The sequence below is a fragment of the Nelumbo lutea genome, chromosome 8 (genome assembly GCF_056320005.1).
Source record: "Nelumbo lutea isolate HS-2025 chromosome 8, American lotus-T2T, whole genome shotgun sequence".
Taxonomy (NCBI): domain Eukaryota; kingdom Viridiplantae; phylum Streptophyta; class Magnoliopsida; order Proteales; family Nelumbonaceae; genus Nelumbo; species Nelumbo lutea.
Genome location: NC_142691.1, coordinates 10,981,781 through 11,002,807, shown reverse-complemented (window position 1 = coordinate 11,002,807; position 21,027 = coordinate 10,981,781). Strand labels below are relative to the sequence as shown.

General features: G+C 39.2%; 1 protein-coding gene across 1 annotated transcript in view; it reads left to right on the top strand.

The window, feature by feature from the left end:
- The window catches only part of LOC148842690 (MUS308 and mammalian DNA polymerase-like protein), a 35,206-nt gene that overhangs the window by 7,115 nt on the left and 7,064 nt on the right, over positions 1–21,027 (top strand). The window contains exons 9-19 of the mRNA XM_088959686.1: positions 1,907–2,068; positions 2,195–2,434; positions 2,894–3,106; positions 3,329–3,679; positions 3,809–3,961; positions 8,907–9,098; positions 15,344–15,562; positions 15,708–15,825; positions 16,740–17,941; positions 18,325–18,522; positions 18,642–18,901. Of these exons, the coding sequence (XP_088815812.1) occupies positions 1,907–2,068; positions 2,195–2,434; positions 2,894–3,106; positions 3,329–3,679; positions 3,809–3,961; positions 8,907–9,098; positions 15,344–15,562; positions 15,708–15,825; positions 16,740–17,941; positions 18,325–18,522; positions 18,642–18,901 (3,308 nt within the window). The remainder of the gene's footprint in view (positions 1–1,906; positions 2,069–2,194; positions 2,435–2,893; positions 3,107–3,328; positions 3,680–3,808; positions 3,962–8,906; positions 9,099–15,343; positions 15,563–15,707; positions 15,826–16,739; positions 17,942–18,324; positions 18,523–18,641; positions 18,902–21,027) is intronic.

The window sequence follows — 21,027 nt, the reverse complement described above, 5'->3', positions numbered from 1 at the left end:
TGTAGTTGTAGAGTTGGGCATTTTGATATCCCTAGTGATAAAGCATATTAGCTACCCTTATACCATATTTTGGCATGCCTTTTTTTGAGTTTCTCTCTTTTGGTCCCTTGCTCCCATTTTAGGGGCTAGATGATTGTATTTTGTTCTTTTCTTTTTGGAAAGATTTTGCAGATTTCCAGCCCAAAAATGAACTGGTTGGGCACAACTTATTAAATGCCATGTATTTTTGTGGGGATATGCTTGCAAGGATGTAGGGTTTCTTGACTCTGATAAATTGCTGGGACAGATTTATTACTGTTTGAGGAGGAGAGAATCCAGCCAATGACCATGTAGGAATCTTCCTCTATCTTGACTATCTCTAAGCTGAAGGGAAACTCACACCAAGGCTGATTCAGCCTATGGAAGATGGTTGGAAGAATGTACGTTTAGTGACAAATCTTTGAGTATTTGATAGAAATCTGGTGGAACATTCTCCAATTAAAGACATTTGGGTAATCCTTTCTCTCTAAGAATTGAAGCTTTTGCTTGGTTATTGTCAATGGTAAGTATTTTGAGAATTAAATGTTTGAAATCTCAAGGGTATCATTTGAAAAGCCTGTTTTTCATGTGTAAGAATGCTGAAGAGGATATCATGCTTGCGTTCATCCACTTTAAGGTGGAAGGCTTCATTTTGCCCTAATTTTTTTGTCTATTTAGACAATCAAGTATCAGCCAAGTGCATCACGATGAGATTTATGCTTTTTGGCCTTCTATATCTGGTGGCAAGAGGCAGAGATTTTTTTTTCTTGGTTTTTGTTTTTGTTTTTAACAGACCAGGATTCTATTAAAAAAGATAAGGAAAAACAGTACATGAGTACAACAGAGTGCAAAAGGATCTCCAATGCATGATGATGTGGCTTGATCCAAGGAGATCAGAGGCTCAGTGCACCTGCAATAAAAAGACAAGAAAAGAAAAGAAAACGTGGAATGGAAGAGCATCAATATTTTTCTGCCTGGCTAACTCTCTGTTTTGCTAAGACATCTGCTTATGTATCTACTAATCTTCTATACATCTGACGAGGTGTTCATTCTAGAGACCAAAATGTAGCTTCCCTAATGTGGTGAGAACAGAAAAGGACCATTATTTCCATCTTGTATCCACCTAATAACTACTTTGGAATTTTAGAACTTAATTTTCCGTTTCCTTGCTGTAGACTTTGTTGTTTTGTGATCCTAGTTCTTTTTGAGGGTTTGAAACTTGGGCTGGGTCAATTTGGAGTCAACCAATTTAGTGTCATAGGTCATAATGATATCATTTTGGCTCAGCCATTGGTTCAACGTCTTTGATACATTCTCAAAACAAAAAAGTGCTTTGAATGTTGCAATATTGCGTAATGTCTAAAGAAGATTCAGTTTTAAGGGTTTTGAAATTTTGTGCTATGTTTTGAAGCTTTTATTTTCAAAAAGATCGTAAATATCACATGTGATTAGCTTATAAAAGGGCAGCCCAGTGCACAAGGCTCCCACCAATGCGGGGTCTGGGGAGGGATAGATGTATGCAGCCTTACCCCTGCACATACAGAGAGGTTGTTTCCCAGGTCGCAGTGGAGCAACCCACTGATGCGCCAACTTAACTTGACCTGATCCAACCTGTAGACTGAACCAGTTGGGTTGTGCTTGGGCTGAGGAATTGGTGGCTAGCTTTGGTCTCTGATTGATGGTTGGTCTTTGTTGTGCTTGAGTAGGCTTGTTTTAGCCTTCTTGTGACCCAATTTGCTGAGTTTACAGATCTAATTCTTGAATTGTAATTCTTAGTCTAGTTCGTTAGATTTGGGGTGCCATTTCATGCAACCTGGATTACCATATCATGCTATATTGATGAAAGTTGTCGGATTTGGCCATACTAATTCAGTAACTGTATGCTCAGGCAGCATTATACCAAACAGATTTCCGTCCTGTTCCCCTGGAAGAATATATTAAAGTTGGAAACACCATTTTTAACAAACAAATGGATGCTGTGCGGACAATCCCAAAAACTGCTAACTTAGGTGGTAAAGATCCAGACCACATCGTAGAATTGTGCAATGAGGTATCAACTACTTGTGTTTTACCTTTTCTGTTATTTTGCATTTTATGCTGCAGCTTAATTAAAAAATCATCTGCAAGAGGACAGATTATGCTGGAACATTGACTATAGAGATTTGCTTTGATGAAGGTTGTTCAAGAGGGCCACTCAGTGCTTTTATTTTGTTCAAGTCGCAAAGGGTGTGAGTCAACAGCGAAGCATGTTGCCAAGTTCCTCAAGGGATTTTCTGCCGGCATCCGTGATGATCTTACTGAATTCACTGATATTACTTCTGCTATTGATGCCCTACGAAGGTGCCCTGTGGGTTTAGATCCTATATTGGAAGAAACTCTACCTTCTGGTGTTGCTTATCACCATGCTGGTCTAACGGTAGGATGCTTTATTTACCTCCTCCCTTTACTGCCAATACTACTTTTCTACTGCTTCTGCTAGCATTACTACTGCTAGTACTGCTACTGTTGGTACTGCTGCTGCTACTGTTTCTATCACCACTGATCAGTATTCAAAATTTCAATGCGGTACGCCCTGTATTGGGCATATCGTATTGTATATTTTGCTCAACGATATGCTTATTTTTAGGTATTTTCAAAAAGTGTTCCTTTTGAAGTTATATAACATAAAAATGATCCCCTTGTAAAAATATGAAAAGAAAAAAAAGGTTTTTGGTCACTCGAAACACCCAATATACATGTTTGTGCATATCGGGTGTATTGATATTTAAAAACTTGCTACTGATTGTTATGCATTTGCCTTATATCATTGGAAAACATTTTATGATTATAGGTTCTGTTTTGATAAATGATAGGTAGTTGGCTAATTTTGAAACAGGTTGAAGAGAGAGAGATTGTTGAAACCTGCTATCGTAAAGGTCTTCTACGTGTCTTGACTGCTACTTCTACCTTAGCTGCTGGTGTTAACTTGCCTGCTAGAAGGGTTGTTTTCCGACAACCCAGAATTGGTCGTGATTTTATTGATGGGACAAGGTACAGACAGATGGCTGGTCGTGCTGGTCGGACTGGAATAGATTCCAAAGGGGAAAGTGTATGTCTGCTGCTCATTGCATTGCTTCTTGACTTGTTTCTCTTGATCCTTTTAGCTATTGCTAATTTCTGGGGATGTTATGCTAGCATAAGAATGTGCTGCTCATTCCATACTTTTGAACTCTTGTATAGCTGCCCAATTTAGATACAGTTCCATAGAAGCTTATGGTTTTGTGTCTCTTTCTTGTCCTCCCTACCCTCCAAACCCCCCCCAAAAAAACAGGTATTAATTTGCAAACCAGAAGAAGTAAAAAGAATTATTGCTGTTCTTAATGACTGCTGTCCACCCCTGCAATCTTGTCTCTCCAAAGATAAGAATGGAATGACTCATGCAATTTTGGAGGTTGTTGCTGGTGGGATTGTTCAAACCGCTTGTGATATTCATCGATATGTTCGGTGCACTCTTCTCAATTCAACAAAACCATTTCAAGATGTTGTTAAATCAGCTCAGGATTCTCTTCGGTGGCTATGCCATAGGAAGTTTCTTGAATGGAATGAGGAGACTAAATTGTACAGCACCACTCCTCTTGGACGTGCAGCTTTTGGCAGTTCTCTCAGCCCAGAAGAATCACTTGTAAATTCATGCTATTCATTTTGCTATTGGATCATTCCCTGATCGGTTTCTTGTAAATGTTTTTTAACTTAATTAGGAACGTGGTTCTTTTTCTTGCCAGTTTGAGTTATTTTAAACATTGTTTTATAGATTGTGCTGGATGATCTTTCAAGGGCAAGGGAAGGGTTTGTGCTTGCATCTGATTTACATTTGGTCTACTTGGTTACTCCCATTAATGTTGAGGTCGAGCCTGATTGGGAACTTTATTATGAGAAGTTCATGGAATTGTCTGCTCTTGACCAGGTAAAGATATATATATTTTTTCATGCACAAGCTTATTTATTTAATAAGATTATTGCAAGTTAATATTTTACGACTAGATGTAACTATTCTGATTGGACAACTTTTCCTTTCATAATGGTCAGGAACTTTAGTTTTCTAAGCGTTCTCCCATCTTTTGATCTTTGAACCAGGGTACACATATGGTAGATGGTTCCTTAATGGTTATAGCTTGTTGAGGGCCATAATGGGTCTCACACCAATCAGCATGTAAATTTGGACAGTAAGAGAACTCTTTGAAAGCTTTGAAACTAGGGCACATATCTGGTGGCAAATGGAAAATTATAATCTTCTCAATTTTGGTATAGGTCCCCTCTCACCTGGAGTCTGGGTCATATAGAATATGCTGAGTGGTATGTTTTAACAAATTATGCTACAAAAAAAAATGTACATGCTAGAACTTTATTTAAATTTGGAAAGACATAAGCCTTGAGAAATGACATTTAGCATAAAAAACTAGATATAAAAGTATGATATAAGCCTTTTACGTGGGATACCCATACTTGTATCCATTTCAAGGATTTTAGGAATTGGAGAGTTGTATCCCATTTTCTTTATCCATGTCTGTATCCTTATCCTTATCTGGGCATCATCACTCATGAAAACTCACTTGTGTAGGGAAAGTAAGGGGTCCTACAACTTGCTGTCCACCAAAGGATTAGCAGGAAGATCTTTAAAAGACTGGTTCCACATTGTTTTTTCCATTTCCTTGCACAAACACAAACCTATTTCTCACTTGCCTTGTTTTTCTTATTTGGGACTTTCATAGGATTTGGTTTTAAGGAGTGGCTTGAGGGACTCTGAATATGCTCAAATAGCTGACCTGGGTAACCTTTATTTGTTTTTTTTTTTTTAGGGGGGGGGTTGGTAGAGGGGACCTTTTTTTTACAGATATGGGAGAGTGGATCTTGATACCTCTAAACCTGATTCTAGAATCTGTACCCTCTCTTCTTTGGACTCCTTTTCCTGTGCTTCCTTCTTGAGTTCCTTGGCTTCTCAACCACTCCATGCAGGCATTTCCAGTTAGATTCATCTAGTTTTGACTAGTCTCACCCATAATTAGGCCTTTCTATTGGGAGATATACCATTTGAAAATTGTGGATGGAGATTCCAAGATTGGTGGGCTGGCTAAAGAATGATAGCCAAGGAAAATTGTGATATAGGATTATAGGCACACTGAGAGAAGTCAAACTAGAAAGGGAGATGGTTGTTTTTGTTTTTTGGGTATCTAGATCAGCAAATTGTATGGTTGATTCACTTGCAAAATGGGTGGGGGGGGGTAATAGGTGAGATGTAGAGGGGAAGTGCTGGGAATGGGAGATGTAGAAGGGTTGATGTGGAAGAAATGAGTTTGGAAGAAGGAATTTCAGTAGATGAGTTTCAAGAAGTTAGGGAAGAGGATTTCATTAGGGTAAGGACGGGGCGAAGATGGGTGCTTGTGAAGTAGAGAAAGAGATGGTTTTAGAGGAGGATGTAGGAAGAGAGGGATTTGGAAAGAGGGGGGAATGACAAGGTGGGACCGTGGGAGATGCGGGAGACTCTTCTAAGATTGCTGATGGGAGCTAAATTGTTTAAGTGTTGGAAAGGTTTGAAGGGGGTGAAAAGGGGGAAGTGGGGGAAGCTGGTGATAAAAGGAAATGAGGATATAGAACCAAACCAATTTTAGAAAAAGGATGAGAAAGAAATGGAAGGTGAGGAAGATGGTGTGTATTACAGTTCAAGTGAAGATGTTATTTTAGATGAAACTCATGAAGTAGAAAGTGGAATTGATTTGGATAGTGATATTGAAGTGGAGGTGATTTAACCTCTAGGTTTATTCTTCTTTTTTTTTGGGGGGGGGGAGGTAATGGCGAGTTAAGAAATTTAGGGAGTTGGAAGAAAAGTTTGGTTGATCTTTGAAGGGAGAATCCAGTGTTGGATTTTTGCGGCATCATCTATTTTGGCATGGGATGTTCTAGTGATAGGAGAGGACGAAGCTATTCATACTTCTAAGAAGAATACAGTGTTGGAATTAGAGAGGATCAGCGCTAGCGAGAGGAATCCCAAATTGGGAAGACATCTCAAAAATCAGAAGAACTTCTACAATGTTCAATTGTTGGAATTTTTTGCAAGGCTTTTTATTTTTTTTATTTTTTTACCTTTTTAGATTTGGCCTAACAAGAAGGTAAAGAAAGTCTATAATTAATTGCTAATTGCTACCAGACTGAAATGAAAAAATTTGCATGGTTAACCAGGATGAATTTGAGGATACAATGGGTGAGGACTGAGGAGATCAACATATGGTATGGCGGATGCTTTGGTTAAGCAAGGGGTGGAGAGGTCTATTTTGTTCAGGGCACACTTGTAATGTGATTTCATTTTATGCAAGAGAGGTAGCAACTCATGCCTCTCTAAGGGATGCTTGTAAAGATCTTACATAAAGATATTACATAAAGGTAAAGAAAGTCAGTATTCAGTAAGGGAGGGAAAGGAATGCTTTCTCACATTGTTGGTGATGTTGATTGTTGAATAGTCAGGGGCTATGGTGGGTGGTGTCAGTTGGAGTTCAGGATTTTCTTTTTTGGTTTTGTAGGCTTGGTGGGGGAAGGTGTGTCCAAAGGTTCTAGGAGGTTGTATTCTTTTCTTTTTTCTGGGTTATAACTTATCACCTCTCTTGTACTTTCTTTCTTTTCTTAATAATTTGTTGTTTTTTATTTTTTTATCAAAAAAAGCAAGGGGGTTAATAGGGAACAATTGTCTTGGGGTGTTGTTCTGTTTGTGCCATGAATTCTTTGTTTGCAACCCGCTCTGAATCAAGTTGAGAAAACCCAAAGGCAAACTTTTATAGTGGTTTGTGGTGGAAGCGTAGGGCTTGGGCCACTAAGGTCCGACTCGAATACGATATGTCATGTAGTTTGGGGGTTTTCTCTTTTATGCATCTTTGGCTTGAGAGAGAAGTTTGGGTGTATTGGGGTTTAGGGTTTCCACGAGAGAGGTTGTGCACACCTCTGTATTCTCAATTGCTGATTTCCATAGTGGATTTCTGCTCCTCTCTCCTCTGTGGACGTAGGCTATAAGCCGAACCATGTAAATCTGTGTGTCCTTTATTCTCTTGCTTCTCTTGATCTCTGTTTTACTTCATTTTCTTGTGCCACTTGTCTGTGTTTCTGGGTTTTGCGCAACAGGTTTAACCAATTACCAATGAACCTGTATGTAATAACAAAGGCTGCGTTTGGAAGTGATGTAAAAGTTTACGCCGGTTCGGTTTTGTTGGCATTTGGATGGAGTGTAAATCAAGATCAATGTAAAACTCGACTCCCAGTTCAGATTTATCGGCATTTGGATGGAGTGGAGTTTTACATTGTAAATCGATGTAAAACCTCATCTAAAGTGAAGTTTTACATTGATTATTGATGTATATTCTACATCAATAAAATCGATGTAAAATTCTGCGTTTTTTGAAGCTCAACGGTCAGAACATTCTTACGGTTCGGTGTGAAACTCTATTGATGGAGTTTTACATCAATGAGGTTTTACACCGCTTCCAAACGCAGCCAATGGGGGGGGGGTATGTGGTTCAGGCAAAGGCTAACAAGGAAGCCAAGTTCACTGTGCATAACATTCTTTTATCATAATCAATGAAGCCCAACGGTAACAATAAAAAACTATTTATAGACTCAACATAGAATTCACCAAACTGAACTTTTTTAATGATCTTTTGCTTATAAAAAAATCAACTTTTTAATTTCATTTATGTTGACTCTATTTGTAGACTCAACATGAAAGCTAAGATACCCCTTTATAGACTCCAAACTCAATTGGTAAATGACCTAAAATAACTTTTAATTGCTTTAGAACTAAGGCAAACCCATTGGAATTCTTATATAAGGATTGGCTTTTAAGCAATTCCAACATTTCATTGCCAATCCTACTAATACTAAACAACCAAAAGCAACTGTATGAGGGATCAAGAAAATAGGAAGACTAAAATCTCAGTACAGACTGAAACATATCAGTAAAACAACCATAAGTCTCTAAAACCAAAATCATGTAAATGCGATAAATTTTTTGGCCTCTGAAAAATTGGTTAAAAGAAAAGTGACATGATTAGAACTTTTAACTCTTTAAAATTCTAATAACATTATAAAAAAAAAGCCATTTGAAACTATTATTACCCTCTAAGATGATTTTCCTTATTACTAAGACACTAACAAATTGGAAAAGAAGTCTTAAAATACTGAGATTGACAAAATTCAACTTAACCCAATTAAGCCTTGCCCTAACCATGTTGGTTAGCTCCATGAATCCTGTTTTTTCATACCACTCTGTTCAGTGCCGAAATTGGCAAAATTCAAATAAACCTAAACCTATTGAATAAAAAAACCCTAACTCTATGACATTGGGACTGGTGTTGGAAGAAACTTGATTTCTTCTTCTATGGTTTTTTCCCTTTCCATGTCTCCACCACTCTTCCCTCCCAGTTGGATGGATGATGTAATCCATCATACACTTGTTCTGATGGGTAATCCTTTTGATTTTTCACATGATCCATGCAAAGTACCCCCATAATCATCTCTTGCCTTTGTTTACATGAATTGTTAAAGTTATCAATATTTCAGTCAGATAACATAAGATGAAAAATTGGGACATGGAATTGCTATTACAACAAACACAACATGTCAGATTGAGCCTTTTGAAATTGATCCACCAATTAGGCAACCACGTGTACCATTCTTGGTTCTTTTAAACCGGAAATCCCTTTACTACTGTACCAATCCCCATGCTATTGAGTAATACTAATTGCATGTGGCTTGGATTATTACAATTATTGACGAGCAAGTACTTCAACTACTTTCACTTTTTTCCTTTGCTATGTATCTGCTGTTATTGCAGATGACTGACATTTTTCTTACAAATTCATGACTTGCAGTCTGTTGGTAATCGCGTTGGGGTAGTAGAGCCTTTTTTGATGCGCATGGCCCATGGTGCACCTTTGCACATCTCAAATAAGTCAAGAGAGAATAGGAAAGGACCACACTGTAGTAATATGCTTTCAGATGAACAAGTACTTAGAGTGTGCAAACGCTTTTATGTGGCACTCATCTTGTCAAGACTTGTGCAGGTGATTTTCTTGTCTTACAGAAAAATATTCTAGGTGGTTCTCTTTTTTAGCTACTTGATATTGAATTATGCATTCCAAGATCCTTGATCATGCTTGTGGTACTTGGAAATATATAATTAAATACATTCTCAAGGATGTCTTTGATACATTTTGGGAAATTGATTTTTCTTCTATATCTCTTGGTAGGTCTTCTGTCTTTATTAATGTGTATGCTATAGATTTGAACTTAGTTGAAAAACAACCCACTTGATGTATGGAACTGTTTGAGATTAGATGCAAACCAGAAAATGAACAAACAAGAGAGGAAGAGAAGAGAGAGCTGGCGTCAATGAGTGTTAGAGAGTAAGAGGTTCGAACATTACTCCTCTCTAACACTCTAAACATCTTATTAATAAGTTAATCTTTGACAAATTACAGAGAGGCCCTTGAGTGAGCAGGAAAATACAAAAAAACAGAATATTACAGAGTATGGGCCCAGAATAAGGCCCAGGCCCACAACAGAGAGAGAAACATAACATAACATGAAATGACAGTCTATGGGCCATTCGGCCCATCTTCTCTACACTCCCCCTCAAGCTGAGCATAGATGTTAATCATGCCCAGCTTGCCAGTGTCATGTTGAAGCCTTGCCTTGGAAATGCCCTTGGTGAGAAAATCTGCCAATTGTCCTTCAGAAGTAATGAATGGAAGACACATTCACCGGAGGAGACTCTTTCACGAATAAAGTGTCTATCAACCTCAATATGTTTGGTTCTATCATGTTGTACCGGGTTGTGAGCAATGTTGATGGCAGCCTGATTATCACAGTACAACATCATAGGTTTGTCATGATCTACCCCAAGTTCTTCCATTAAGGACCTTAGCCACAACAATTCCGAGACTCCATGTGCCATGGCTCTATATTCTGCTTCTACGGAGGATCGAGCCACAACTGTTTGTTTCTTACTCCTCCAAGAGACAACATTACCAGCCACCAGACTGCAATACTCTGAAGTAGATCTTCTATCATCAATATTTCCAGCCCAATCAGCATCAGTATAGGCTTCAAGTTTCAGATGACCATGTTTGGCAAATAGAATTCCTTTTCCTGGAGAGCCTTTTAGATAGCACAAAATCCGTTCTGCTGTTGCCATATGGGTATCTCTAGGAGCATGCATGAACTGGCTAATGCAACTGACAGCATACGCAATATCTGGCCTGGTCATGCACAGGTACAAAAGCTTCCCAAGAAGTCTCTGAAAGACCCCTTTGTCTTCCAACAAGTTCCATCCGAAGCTGAAAGTTTGTGACTCATGTCAATAGGAGTTGCAGCTGGTCTTGCACCCAATTTTCCAGTTTCAGACAACAAATCAAGAACATATTTCCTCTGGGAAATAAGAATCCCATCCCTGGATCTGGCAACTTCTATGCCAAGGAAATATCTCAACTCCCCCAGATTCTTAATCTCAAATTCTGTATGGATGAAAGACTTAAGGCCCAGAATGCCTGAGGCATCATTACCAGTCACTATAATGTCATCAACATACACAATGAGATACACTGCTAGAGACCCACTTTTCTTCACAAAAAGAGTATGATCTGACTGTGTCTGAACATAGCCGAATTTAACAAGTGCAGCTCTAAATCTCTCAAACCAGGCTCTAGGAGATTGTTTGAGGCCATAAAGAGATTTCTTCAGTTTACATACCTTTCCTTGCATATCTTTCCCATACATTCCTGGAGGAAGACACATGTAGACCTCTTCATGTAAGTCACCATTCAGAAATGCATTTTTTACATCTAACTGATAGAGAGGCCAATCAAAGTGAGCTGCCAGAGATAAAAGAACCCTCACAGATGTCATCTTAGCAACAGGGGCAAAAGTCTCCAGATAGTCAATCCCATATGTCTGTGTGTAGCCCTTTGCAACAAGTCTGGCCTTGTACCTCTCAATAGTCCTATCTGCCCTGTATTTAATGGTAAAACCCACTTGCATCCAACTAGATCCTTCCCTTCTAGCAAATCCACCACCTCCCAAGTACCATTTTCATGTAGAGCATCCATTTCAGCCTGCATGGCATCTCTTCATTCTGGAATCCCAAGAGCTTCTGATACAGACCTAGGAATGGGGTTAGAAGCAACTGAAGAGAGGTAGGCACAATATGAAGGGGAAAGTAGGTCATAAGAAAGGTGTTTGGAAATGCAATGTGCAGTGCACTTCCGCTTTCCTTTCCTAACTGCAATGGGGACATCAAGATCTGGGAAGGGGGATTCCAAGGGAGCTGAAGCATATCTGTTATCTCATCTGTGTTTGGGAGGGTATGAGCCTCATCTGTTGTAAGGGAAACCATTTGCTCATTCCTGGATCTCTGCCTTTGATACACTTTGGGATTATGGGTAGGACGAGGAGGTAAAGAAATAGGAGCACTAGGACAAGAGGAATGAAGTGGCTGATCCTCCTTTGATTCATTTTGTGAGGATACAGATTTGTCAAGAGACTGAACTGGGACAGAAAGGGGAAGAGCAAAAGCTTGTGACAGACTCTCCCCTTGTTGACAATGTCCTTCCTGAGAGGAACCATAAAAAGGAGAAAGTTCATCAAAGGTAACATCCATAGAGACATGTCTGGTGCCAGCCTTTGGATCAAAACAACAATAACCCTTTTGTGTGGGGGAGTAACCAAGGAATATGCATTTGTGGGCTTTTGGTTCAAACTTGTGTCTCTGCACACTTGGAATGTGAACATAACAGGTACAACCAAACACACGAAGAGGAATTGGGAAGAGATCCTTATCTGGATGAAGAATACTGAAGGGGGATTTAAACCCTAAAACCCTGGATGGCATGCGATTTATGAGATAGGTAGCAGTAAGTACAACATCACCCCAAAATCTTGTGGGAACATGTGAGGCAAATAAAAGGCTCTTTGCAACTTCAACAATATGTCTATTTTTCCTCTCAGCAACTCCATTTTGTTCAGGGGTTCTAACACAGGAGCTTTGGTTATTAACCCCCATGTCAGTGAGATACAAGGATAAGCTCTTCTCAAAATACTCTTTTGCAGTGTCAGATCTGAAAACCTTAATTCTGGTACCAAATTAAGTTAAAACAAGCTCATGAAATTGCCTCACAAGTCTCGGGACTTCGTCTCGGGATTTCATTAAGTATATCCAAGTGAATCTAGAAAAGTCATCAATAAACAGGATAAAGTATTTGTAGCCTCCCATAGAGGATAAGTGGTAAGGCCCCCACACATCAGAGTGTACAATATGAAAAAGAAAAGATGATCTTTTATTGCTCACAGGGTAATTTTTTCTACAATGCTTTGACAACTGACAGGACTCACAATTGAGACTGGACACACTGACTCCCTTAAACAGTTTGGGAAGCAAATGACTTAAAGCAGAAAAAGGTAAATGACCCAACCGACAATGACTCAACATAATTTGACTGACAGACTCTGAAGAAGTAGAATCAAAAGCAACATTCTTGGGATGATCAAAGCATTGGCCAGGGGTGTCGAGCAAGTATATTCCATTCGCTTCATGGCCACTCCCAATCACCTTCCGAGACTTCAGGTCCTGAAACACACAGTGAGAAGGGAAAAAGGTTACACAACAATTCAATGACTTGGTCAAGCTACTTACAGATAACAAATTGGTATTTAACTTAGGTACATGAAGAGTGGAAGATAAGAGTAAAGAGTTTGTAGGCTTGACAATTCCCTTGCCAGAAATAGGGGCAAGAGAACCATCAGTTAAGGTGATTTTGTCACGACCAGGAAGCAAATCATATGACACAAACAAAGTGGAAAGGTTGGTCATGTGATCAGAAGCACCTGAGTCAATGATCCAAGGGGTTTTGGGATTACCTGAGGTAGATGCATGGTTAGCAGAAGCCCTTATACCTGAGTGAGCAAATGCAGTGGTGGCTGGACTTCCAGAAGGGTTGGATGATGAAGATGCACCTTCAAGCTGGCTGATCATCATTCCAAACTTCTCATATTCAGTTTTCATGACTGCCAATTGTGCACTTGCAGAATCAAACTCTGTATCTGTACTTGTGGCTATATGTGCACTTCCTGTCTTTCTACTGTCATTCTTCTTCTGGAATCGGATAGGGACAAGACTGGGATGCAATTTCCAGCACTTGTCCTTAGTGTGTTTCGGCTTTTTGCAATATTCACACACCACCTCCTTCTTTCCTGTGCCACTGGGAGCTCCTGTAACCCTTTTGGGTTTGATTCCCATGTTTGCAAAATGATCATTGATACTGACCCCTTGAACCTGCACTTGCCTCCTACTTTCTTCACTGCTGACCAAAGTATATGCTTGAGACAATGAAACATCTTCCTTGGACAAGATGTTTTGCTTTGTAATGTCATATTCAGAATTCAGCCCTGTCAAGAACTCAAAGACCCTATTCCTTTCCACCAATTTCCTATATGTTTCAGCATCCTTAGGAGTATCCCATGTCACGGCCTCTATCAAATCAATCTCTTGCCATATAGATTTTAGGGTTGAGAAGTATGCTGCAAGTGACTTCTCCCCCTGTCTTAGATTCTTCACATCACTTCTCAGTTTGTAAGCTCTGGCAACATTCAACTTCTGGGAGTAAGTTTCTGCAACACTATCCCAGATTTCTTTAGCCGAGTTCATCCATAGATAATGCTGACTAATCTGTGGCTGCATTGAGTTCACAAGCCACCCAATCACTGTGTAGTTTTCTTGTACCCATCTCTCATAAGATGGATCATCCTCTGGAGGAGCTTTCTTGCTCCCAGAAATAAAACCCCATTTTCCTTTGTTACAAATGTGGATTTTCACTGATTGTGAACAAGCCAAGTAGTTGGTCCCATCAAGCTTAACTGTAGTTACAACCAGCATAGAATCAGTTGGGGTTCCCAAAATCTGTCCATATTCAGCAGCATTCTTGTTTTCAAGGCTTGGGAAATCCATCATGTAAAGGCTCCAATTAGGATTTTAATAGGTTTCTCAAGGTACTGGGGTCTTGATGAGTTTAGTTTGAGCTGAATAGGCAACAACAACTAGCTCACAGAATCAGTTCAGACTTGATTACTGTGACAGTCCAGTTCGGTGGTAGTTTTTTCTTTACTGTTTCACCCTTTAAAGGACACCCAACAAACCTCCAATCACAAGGTATTTCAGGTTCTCAACAGCCGTTGTCCCAAAGAGAAGAAAACAGGGCCACAGTCCTTAAGAGACCTTTTGTCGAACACTCAGTGTGCAGTAGTTAACAGCCTACTGTTAACTAGAAGAAATCACTTCAAGGTGTTCAGTATAGGTCCAAGAAGAGGCTGGGATGAAGATGAGACTAGTGCCACTTAGTTTTAGATCAATTTCAGCAGCTCGGCAGACCAATAATCAGCCGAATAGCACTTCCAAAACAACCCAGAAAAACAGTCCAGCAACAGTGGGCCGAATGTATGTGGGCTTTGAATGCTTAATAGTCCTCCCAAACAACAAAAAATAACTCAGCAAAGGACTTAGAAAAGACTTACAGCAAGAGAGTCTCTGGTTTGAACTATAAACCAGGCCGAACACTTGTTCTTTGAGATAACTTCGAAAGTCCTTTTCTCTGATTTCAAATCAGGCCAAACAACTTGCTCTCTGATTCTTCCTGGTCACCGAACCCTTCTCCAAGTGTATAGAAACTTGGGCACCCTCCAATGACCTCCAAGAACCAGGCGGATGAATGTAAACTTTCAGCCCTAGAACCTCCTCATGTAGTTGGCTGAACTAGAACCACACGCCAAGCAATGGCCCGCTCTGATACCAAGTTGAAAAACAGCTCACTTGATGTATGGAACTGTTTGAGATTAGATGCAAACCAGAAAATGAACAAACAAGAGAGGAAGAGAAGAGAGAGCTGGCGGCAATGAGTGTTAGAGAGTAAGAGGTTCGAACATTACTCCTCTCTAACACTCTAAACATCTTATTAATAAGTTAATCTTTGACAAATTACAGAGAGGCCCTTGAGTGAGCAGGAAAATACAAAAAAACAGAATATTACAGAGTATGGGCCCAGAATAAGGCCCAGGCCCACAACAGAGAGAGAAACATAACATAACATGAAATGACAGTCTATGGGCCATTCGGCCCATCTTCTCTACAAACTTCTAATTATTATTGTCATTTATTGGCAACAATATGGCATACAAGGTTTTTTGCTCAGTTCTCTTGTATTTGGTTCTGTGTGGAAGCATGGGATGGTTTTCAGAGTATTTGTAACAATCTGGCATGCAGGAGGCACCTGTTGCTGATGTTTGTGAAGCCTTTAAAGTGGCTAGAGGAATGGTTCAAGCCTTACAAGAGAATGCTGGAAGGTTTGCTTCAATGGTTTCTTTGTTCTGTGAGAGACTTGGTTGGCATGATTTGGAGGGCTTGGTTTCTAAGTTTCAGAATAGAGTTTCATTTGGAGTGAGAGCAGAGATAGCAGAGCTTACTACTATCCCATATGTTAAGGTGGGAATTCTAATTTTTCTGTGAGTGATTAGTTAATTCTTCTTGCAATAGTTAATCATGACTTTTAGTTGTTATTTGATGTACAATTCCCTTAATAATTAGTTCAAGATTAGCTATATGTCAAGGCATTTCATTTTTACTTTAGGGTTCTCGAGCTAGAGCACTGTATAAGGCTGGCTTGCGTACACCTTTAGCCATTGCTGAGGCATCCCTTCCGGAAATAGTTAAAGCTCTTTTTGAATCTTCATCATGGGCTGCACAAGGTAAAATGTTCTGTGATAGGTCACAAGTGGTAATTCCAATAGTTTTTAGCTATTTTTGCGTTGGTAACTAAAGCCTTTTATAAATTAAAATGTTTTGATTTCTTTCACTTATGGTACTGGTGATAAATGAATGCATAGCTTCTTCTTCCAAAATGCTTTCTTTTTCTTTTCTTGGATACACATCTGCCATGAGATATTTGGAGTTCCAATGGTAGGTTTCTAGTGGGTTTATTTTTTCTTTCGATCAGGATCTCTATGGCATAGTCATCTTTCCTTGTGAAGAGCAATATTTGGCATGCTTCTTTTTTTGCGAAGAGCAATAATCATCTTACCTAGATGATTTAGTTTTGAACTTTTGATTTTATCTTTCCTTATTAAAGTTTTTTTGTGTATGCATGTGCAGACACACACATAGATGTGTGTGCATACACAAATACACATATCAAATCATACACTTTGAGAACTTTGTCTAAAAGAACATGGTATTTTTCCTGAGTTTATTTGTAGATACAGGGGCTGAAATATGTTTATTGGTAAATGGTAACTTTGTTTAATAGTATTCTTTGTTGACTATGAGGCTTGATAATTGGGCTGAAAACTTGGTTTCCTACACACATCCTTTTCTAGCATGTGATACTTGCAGAGATTCATGCCCTGTATATGTTACCATGTGTAACACATACAATTCAAGTAAGTGTTTTCTATAATGATTCTGAAAACATAGTATATATTTCTTTGCTTTGGCTGTTGATAGTTGATTGTGAAACCACTGCATATATTTATATTGGGATTCCTATGTTATTTATCTTCCTAATTTTTTGTTAACATTTGTTAAAAGAGCAATACTACTGTTCAAAATTTCTTTTACTGCAGTTGTATCCTTTATAGTAACAATTTCAGTATTGTATGCTTAGAAGGTTCAGCACAGCGACGGATACAAATGGGTGTAGCCAAGAAGATTAAAAATGGTGCCCGCAAAATTGTTCTTGACAAAGCCGAAGAGGCCAGAGCTGCAGCCTTTTCAGCTTTCAAATCACTTGGACTTGATGTTCCTCAGTTTTCTCGACCATTATTAGTGGCGACATCTAGGGGTAATGTCCAAGAAGGTGGAAGGACATCTTCTGGTGATGACACTGGTAACAGCATTGTTGGTGTACAAGATATTACAACTGCACCAGATGCAATAGGTAATCAGTTTTCTGATGATATTGCCTCAAAAATTGAGGGGCAGATATTGGGAAGGACATCACATACTAGCGTACATGCTTCGGTTGAAGAAGTAAACTCAGTTAATGCAATGCAATCTGCTTCTAATGATGGTAACATTGGAATAAAGATTGAAGGATCTTCTCAATTCCTTGGTATTAATGTTACAGCAAATAACAACCATACACAAAACCCTGGGGTACCTGCACCTGCCTCTGCAAAGTTGGAGAATGCTGGCTATAATGACAGTACACATAGTTGGCATATTAACCATGAACAGCAGGAAGAGAACAGAAAAAGAGGAAGTATTGGTAACACTGCTGATGCCAACATTTATGACAAAGGTCCAATTAGTGCAAGCTGTATTCCTGGTGGATTTGATTGTTTCTTAGATCTTTGGGATACAATTCAAGAGTTCTTTTTTGATATTCACTTCTCTAAGCGATCTGACTTGAACTCCATTGTCCCTTTTGAAATTCATGGAATGGCCATCTGTTGGACAAATTCTCCTGTGTACTATGTCAACTTATCAAAGGATCTACCATTGATTGACATGCCCACTTTGACTAGAAAAAACGAAGTCAATTCTGTGAATGAAACTAGCAATGTGATTAATCGATGGGAAACAGCTAAACACAGATGGAGTAGAATAACTAGGATCATGGGAAGGGGAAATGTTAGAAAAATTAGTTGGAATGTAAAGGTCCAAATTCAGGTGCTTAAAAATCCTGGGATTTCTATTCAGAGGTTTGGTCTAAGCTCCATACAGAAGGATGTGGATATTGAAGTAATAGACAACTCATACTTATTGATGCCCCCAATTTATCTTCAAGATGGAATTGACATGTCTATTGTATCATGGATGCTTTGGCCTGATGAGGAGAGGAGCTCCAATCCAAATCTTGAAAAGGTAATTTTGAGTATTGTTTTGACAAATAGACACTAGAATGGGTCATTTTGAGGCGTTTTTTACTGTGGTAGAAATGGGTGTGGTATTTCCAGAACATGAGTTAATAGCATGCTCAATTTTCTATGAGATTTTCTGATCGGAAACCATGAATTGCTGGTTCCAGAACCTGCAAGCAACGCCCCAACAGAATGTCAACAACCAACACAGTATGTTATGGAACTAAATGAGACAGAACTATGATGGCACCAAACACCTTGTTTGTTGCTTAGATAAGTAGATACCTTTTCGGTATTTTCAATCTATTCAAAACTATCTGGTAAGTGTAGGACCTGTTTACTTGTAAAGAATTTGCCTTGCTTTCTGAAACTATAATCACTGGGCAGGAGGTTAAGAAAAGGTTATCCAGTGAAGTTGCTGCAGCTGCTAATCGTAGTGGACGGTGGAAGAATCAAATGCGTAAAGCAGCACATAATGGTTGCTGCCGTCGTGTTGCACAAATACGAGCCCTGGGTTCTGTTTTATGGAAGTTACTAGTTTCTGAAGAACTTAGTGAAACACTTACAAACATTGAAAACCCACTGGTAAGCTTCCCTATTGGTTCTTACCAGGAACATTCTACTTCTATCTTATAGGAACCTATATTTTGTAATTAATTAGAGATTGGATATTTTGAAGTGTGTTCTATACAATGTTCTTGTAGGTTAATGTCCTAGCAGATATGGAACTCTGGGGAATAGGTGTTGACATGGAAGGATGCCTTAGGGCAAGGAAAGTATTAGGGAAAAAATTAATGGAACTCGAGAAGGAAGCTTACAAGCTTGCTGGCATGACTTTTTCACTTTATACAGCTGCAGATATTGCAAACGTGCTTTATGGACACTTAAAGTTGCCCATTCCTGAGGGGAGCTCTAAAGGCAAGCAGCATCCCAGCACTGATAAACATTCCTTGGATCTACTAAGGTATAGTAATTGAGGTTTTTTTTCTCTCTCTCTCTTTTTTTTTTCTTTTTGCACTGTTGTTATTATTATTACCATTATTCATAAATTGTAATTTTATTAATAAAAAGAGGGAGAGTTTGCCTCAACAAAAATAGATAAAATCCACGAACTCTTTGATAATGATAGTCTATTGCACAAGAATGTTTTCAGTCTTTCCCAATGATAGCCTCCAATGGTTTTGCTCTTCTTTCAAAAATCCTGTTATTTCTCTCCTCCCAGAGTGACCAATAGATATTAAAGGGGAGAAACTCCATAATGTTTGGCCTTGTTTACTATGGTCCTTAACTGATTAAGATGATAATGGCATGAGAAGATCTTGAGGAATGACCCATTATCTCTTGAACAAATGGATAAAGTGATCCCATGTTTTTGTAGAGAAATCACAATGGATTAGTAGATTCTCCACAGGTTCAGCCCCCTTCCTACATAAGCAGCATAGGTCATCTAAGACCACTGGTTCGTGGTCAGAGTCTTGTCTATGGTGGCTCTCTAGATACAAAGGAGATTTTAGAAGGCACATTGACTTTCCCAATCATCCATGGGATTGGTCTAGCCTTCCAAACTCTTGCACCTCAGATGCCTGTTTGAAAATGAGACCTTCTGAGGGAATCCAACAAGGTGAAAGGAATTCAGCTTCCCAGTTTTTAATGTTCATGTGCAGCCTAGGCAACCAGACGATCTGTCCTATCACCTCATAATACTCCTTGGTTGTGGTTTCTTTGTTTTGGGTGAAGCTAAAAAGGGTAGGAAAATCCATACACAGAGGTCCTTAACTGCACAACGTCTTTCAAAAAATATATATTCACCTATTCCCAGTTTAAATCTGATATGCTGTAATAACAGGTCTCTGTTATGCATGAACATTGAAATTTAGCCCTTTTTGTTATCCTTCTAAATATTGAAAGTCTAACTGAAATTGGTTGACCAGTAGATAATACTTTTTTGATAAAAATTAACAGAGATTTTATTAAGAGTTAACCGAGAAAAGTTAACAAAGACAAGGCCTTAGAAGGCATGAACAGAATTACACAGGCAGTGATACATCAGATGATCAGAAAACTAATTAACTCTATGGTCTCTAGATTTGGCTAGGCTGTCAGCTACAATGTTTAGTTCCCTAGGGATCCAAACTAGCTTCACATTCAGGGAATTTAAAATGTCTCTGGCTTCAGTCAGTAGATGTGCAAGCCTCCAAGGACCTCCAGTCTTCTGTCGTAACCACTTTATTGTGTTAGCTGAGTCACCCTCGATAGATAAAGAGGAAAGGCCTAACATTTTTACATAACGGAGACTTGTGAGGGTGGCTAATATCTCGGCCTTGGTGGCATCAGCTCGTCTGATTGGACCACTGTAAGCCCAAAGGATACTTCCCCCACTCCCATGAATTACTCTTCCAATTCCAGCCTTACCTGTGGATCCTTGAGCGCTTCCATCAAAACTTAGAGTTATCAGGTTTTCCTCCCTAGGACAGGATGTTTGAGTAGAACCAATTCTGGGAGAAGTGTAGAGGGTTTCAGCTGAGTTTCTCTGAAAGTCACTTAAGGAATTACCTTTGAAAACATCAGAGTTTGAAGCCCCTCTGGTTCAGAGGAAATACCTTTGGATCACTGGGATGAGGAAGAAGTGAAGAAAGCAGTATTTAATCTGGATGGAGATAAAACCCACGGACCTGATGGATTTCCATTGTTCTTCTATCAAACTTTCTGGGAAACTTAAAAAACAGACCTATTAGAGGTGTTTTCAGACTTGTAAGTCTGCAATTGTGAACAAAGGCAACAACTCCACCTTTATTACCTTAGTTCCTAAGAAAGAGGGCATCTTTGAAGTTGGGGACTTCAGGCCAATCAGTTTGGTGGGGAGCCTTTACAAAATCATACTAATATACTTTTGTGAAAGGGAGACAGATTATTGACAGTGTTTTAGTGGCAAATGAATGTGTAGAAGACTTAAAGCAAAGAGGAAAATCAGGGGTAGTTTTAAAGCTGGACCTGGAAAAGGCGTTTGACAAAGTGGACTGGGAGTGCTTAGTGGAAATTCTGTGCCTGAGAGGTTTCGGGAGTAAGTGAGTCAGTTGGATAAAGGGCTGC